The sequence below is a fragment of the Vespa crabro genome, chromosome 9 (genome assembly GCF_910589235.1).
Source record: "Vespa crabro chromosome 9, iyVesCrab1.2, whole genome shotgun sequence".
In the NCBI taxonomy this organism is placed as follows: Eukaryota; Metazoa; Arthropoda; class Insecta; order Hymenoptera; family Vespidae; genus Vespa; species Vespa crabro.
In genome coordinates, this window is record NC_060963.1 from 2,664,271 (window position 1) to 2,667,500 (window position 3,230).

The 3,230-nt window shown below is 25.2% G+C and overlaps 1 protein-coding gene across 1 annotated transcript in view; it reads right to left on the reverse strand.

Moving 5' to 3' along the window:
* Positions 1-838: 838 nt before the first annotated feature.
* The window catches only part of LOC124427072 (proton-coupled amino acid transporter-like protein pathetic), a 6,964-nt gene continuing 4,572 nt past the window's right edge, over positions 839-3,230 (reverse strand). Inside the window, exon 6 of the mRNA XM_046969535.1 lies at positions 839-1,886. Within this exon, the coding sequence (XP_046825491.1) occupies positions 1,595-1,886 (292 nt within the window). The 3' untranslated portion in view covers positions 839-1,594. The remainder of the gene's footprint in view (positions 1,887-3,230) is intronic.

Genomic DNA, 3,230 nt, shown 5'->3' on the forward strand with positions numbered 1-3,230 from the left:
ATAAAATAATATATTTATGTAGATATATTATACAATGTAGATAATTAGATACATACACACACACACACACACACATAGACACACATGTATATATTATTGTAACGTAAATTTTATTCTTTTCGATTTTTCTTACAATACAATATTTTCTTTTATTTCTAAGTAACAATTAATTTAACGAATTGGAAAAATAAATTTTTCTCTTTTTACTTGTTCCCTCTCCTCTTTTATCCTTTTATTATTTTTCAATCACAATCAATAATCGTTCGATCTCGTGCATGTATCTTCTCCTTTAGTGCATGCAATCGGTTTCAAGGAGGCATGACCAATCACATTTTTTGGTTCATTTTCTTATGTAATTGCTATGTATACTTACGTACATATTCACTCTCTCCGTTCGCTCGATCGTTCGATCGTGATCGAGAGATCATGATATTCATATCTTTTCTTCGTTTGAAAATATTCTCAGCAATCAATTTGCTTTATATCATTGTATCCGATTATAATTAGACGCAAATTTTCTATGGTTCCAAAAATCTAATAATTGATAATAACAATATTAATGATAATTAATTATTATTATTATTATTATTATTATTATTATTGTTATATGAAATATTTATTTTATTAATAATTATTATATATATATTTATAATAATTATTAAATTACTATATATATATTAATTACTATGTATATAATTAAATTACTAATAATTATTATATATATATATATATATTTATAATAATTATCATAATAATCATAATAATAATTATTATTATAAATAAGTATGAAATATGAATAAAATGAATTATTATTGATTACATTGCATTGTTTCTTAAGTGAAGTATTTCATTCTTTCAATGATCTTATTCATTCGACATATCTTTAAATGTAGAAAAGAAAAAAAAGGAAAAAAAAAAAAATAGAATGAAATATGGTCTAAAGCACGTGAATGGAATGAACTTTTGTTAAAGGAAGAGGAAAAGAGAAAAAGAAAAAGAGAAAAAAAAAGATCGACGTTGTCTTTTTTTTTTTTTCTTTTTTTCTCTCTTTACGCTTCTTTGACATTGATGTTAGTTCACTGTTCTATGAAAGGCCATTAGAAGAGGGCCAAGACACCATATACATACATATTTAATTGCTACAAATGTATACATATATACGTATCTATTTATATACGTATTTAAGTACATATGTAGATAATTGCATACATTGTAATATGTCATTGATAGTTATTATTTCGACTTATTTGCAATCAATATGAATCAAATTGAGTGTTTATATTACCAAAATCATAAGGAATAGGATGAATATAAATCCGTTCTTGATATATAAAATGTATGTTGCTTCCTTCCATTTGGTATTGATCTCTACCAATATGGGAATAAGCAAAATGGTACTCGTCATTCCCAGGGCAGATAGAAGGCCAGTAAGGGGAAGTATTTGTGGAATTACGATTGCTATGATTGCTGCAAAATCGATAATTGCATTCATCTCTTTGTTTCCTTCTCTCTCTCTCTCTCTCTCTCTCTCTCTCTCTCTCTCTCTCTCTCTCTTTTTCTTTTTTTATTTCTTTTATTTCTTAGATCGATTGATTTACGTTTTTTTTTTCTTTTTCTTCTTTTTTCTGTTTATTTCTTTTTTCTTAATTATTTTATTTTGCGTATGTTTACCACAACTCTTTTTGTTCTTTTCGTTCCTCTTAAAAATACTATTTGACTTACTCGTAATCGTGATACCAGCCATACGAAAGATGATTTCGTAACGACCATCAACACCGGTAACGTTCATTATTACCGGCCAGATTATGGTAACAGGTATGATATAATTTATAGGGATTGTAAATAGTATGCTCACTGCAATACCGATCTTTACGAATTCGGATAATCTGAAAAATTTTGTGATAAATTATATATGAGGATAAAATATATATATATATATATATATATATATATTATAATATTATAAAATTGTATATTTATCTATGCTATAATAATAAAAGAGTAATATATTAAAATACATTATTACTATATTATATTAATAAATATTATTATTGTAATAATAATATATTAATAATTTGACAATTAAATGTTGTATACCTATATAATATATATATATATGTATGTATATTTTATATATAATTCATTAAAATCAGATAAGATAATTTCTTATTTCTATTATATTATTGATCGACAAAATAAAAAATGCACCAGTAGCATATAAGATTATTGACCAATAACGCAAATATTTGTACAGCCACGTCGAATCTTATCAGAATGTTCTTTGGAAAAGATTTCTTCGTCGTCATTGCAGAGAAAAGATAATCATTTCCAATCGATAGATAACTAATGCCACGTCATTAAATCCACGTGTAATAAAATACAACATATGTATTTTCGATATATAGAATGAATGTTATATCTAATGAATGAGCTTATTTAGAAGGAGAGACATATTAAGAATGCGGTCGAGTTCGTTGATAAGACGATTATTATTGTTCGATTTTGTTTGAAAAATCAATAAAATCGGATGAGCTCGTCCGCGAAATGTCGCAAGGTTTTTGAGACAGACAATCTTTCTTAAAAGGAAAATTACGGTGTAGATGTACCAATAAGATAAACAAATATGCCCGCGTGCGTTCCAATTCTAACGATCGTATTGTAGGACATAAGCGATCGATATTGTAACGTTTAAAGGAAACAAAAAAAAAAAAGATAAGAAAGAAAAAAAAAAAACCATAAAAAAATAAAAAGAAACAATACGACATTTTTCATTCGTTTAAATGTCCATATATATAAAATAATATCCAATTCGATACTGGCATTAACGAATATTTCTTACGTAAATAAAAATGAAAAGAAAATAAAATTTGGAATTATTCTCGAAAAATTAATCGACTACGATACAAACAATGTGACGTTAAATTGAGATGCAATTTTTTTTTTGTTCTCTCCCTTTTTTTCTTTTTTCTTTTTTCTTTTTTTTCTTTTTTTCTTCTCTTCTTCTCTTTCCTTTTTCGTTATAACATCGTTCGAAATCATTTAATGTAAATTACTCGTAAATTATACTTATGATTTTCTTCTTTAATTTCTATCAGACAATCGCATACGTTAATATTTACGATTTACCTAAGATTTAGGTAAAATTTATGTCAAACTGTTAATGGCACGTTAAAATAAACTTTTTATTATTTTTTCTTTTTTCCCTTTTTTTTTTTTTTTTTTGTTTTTTT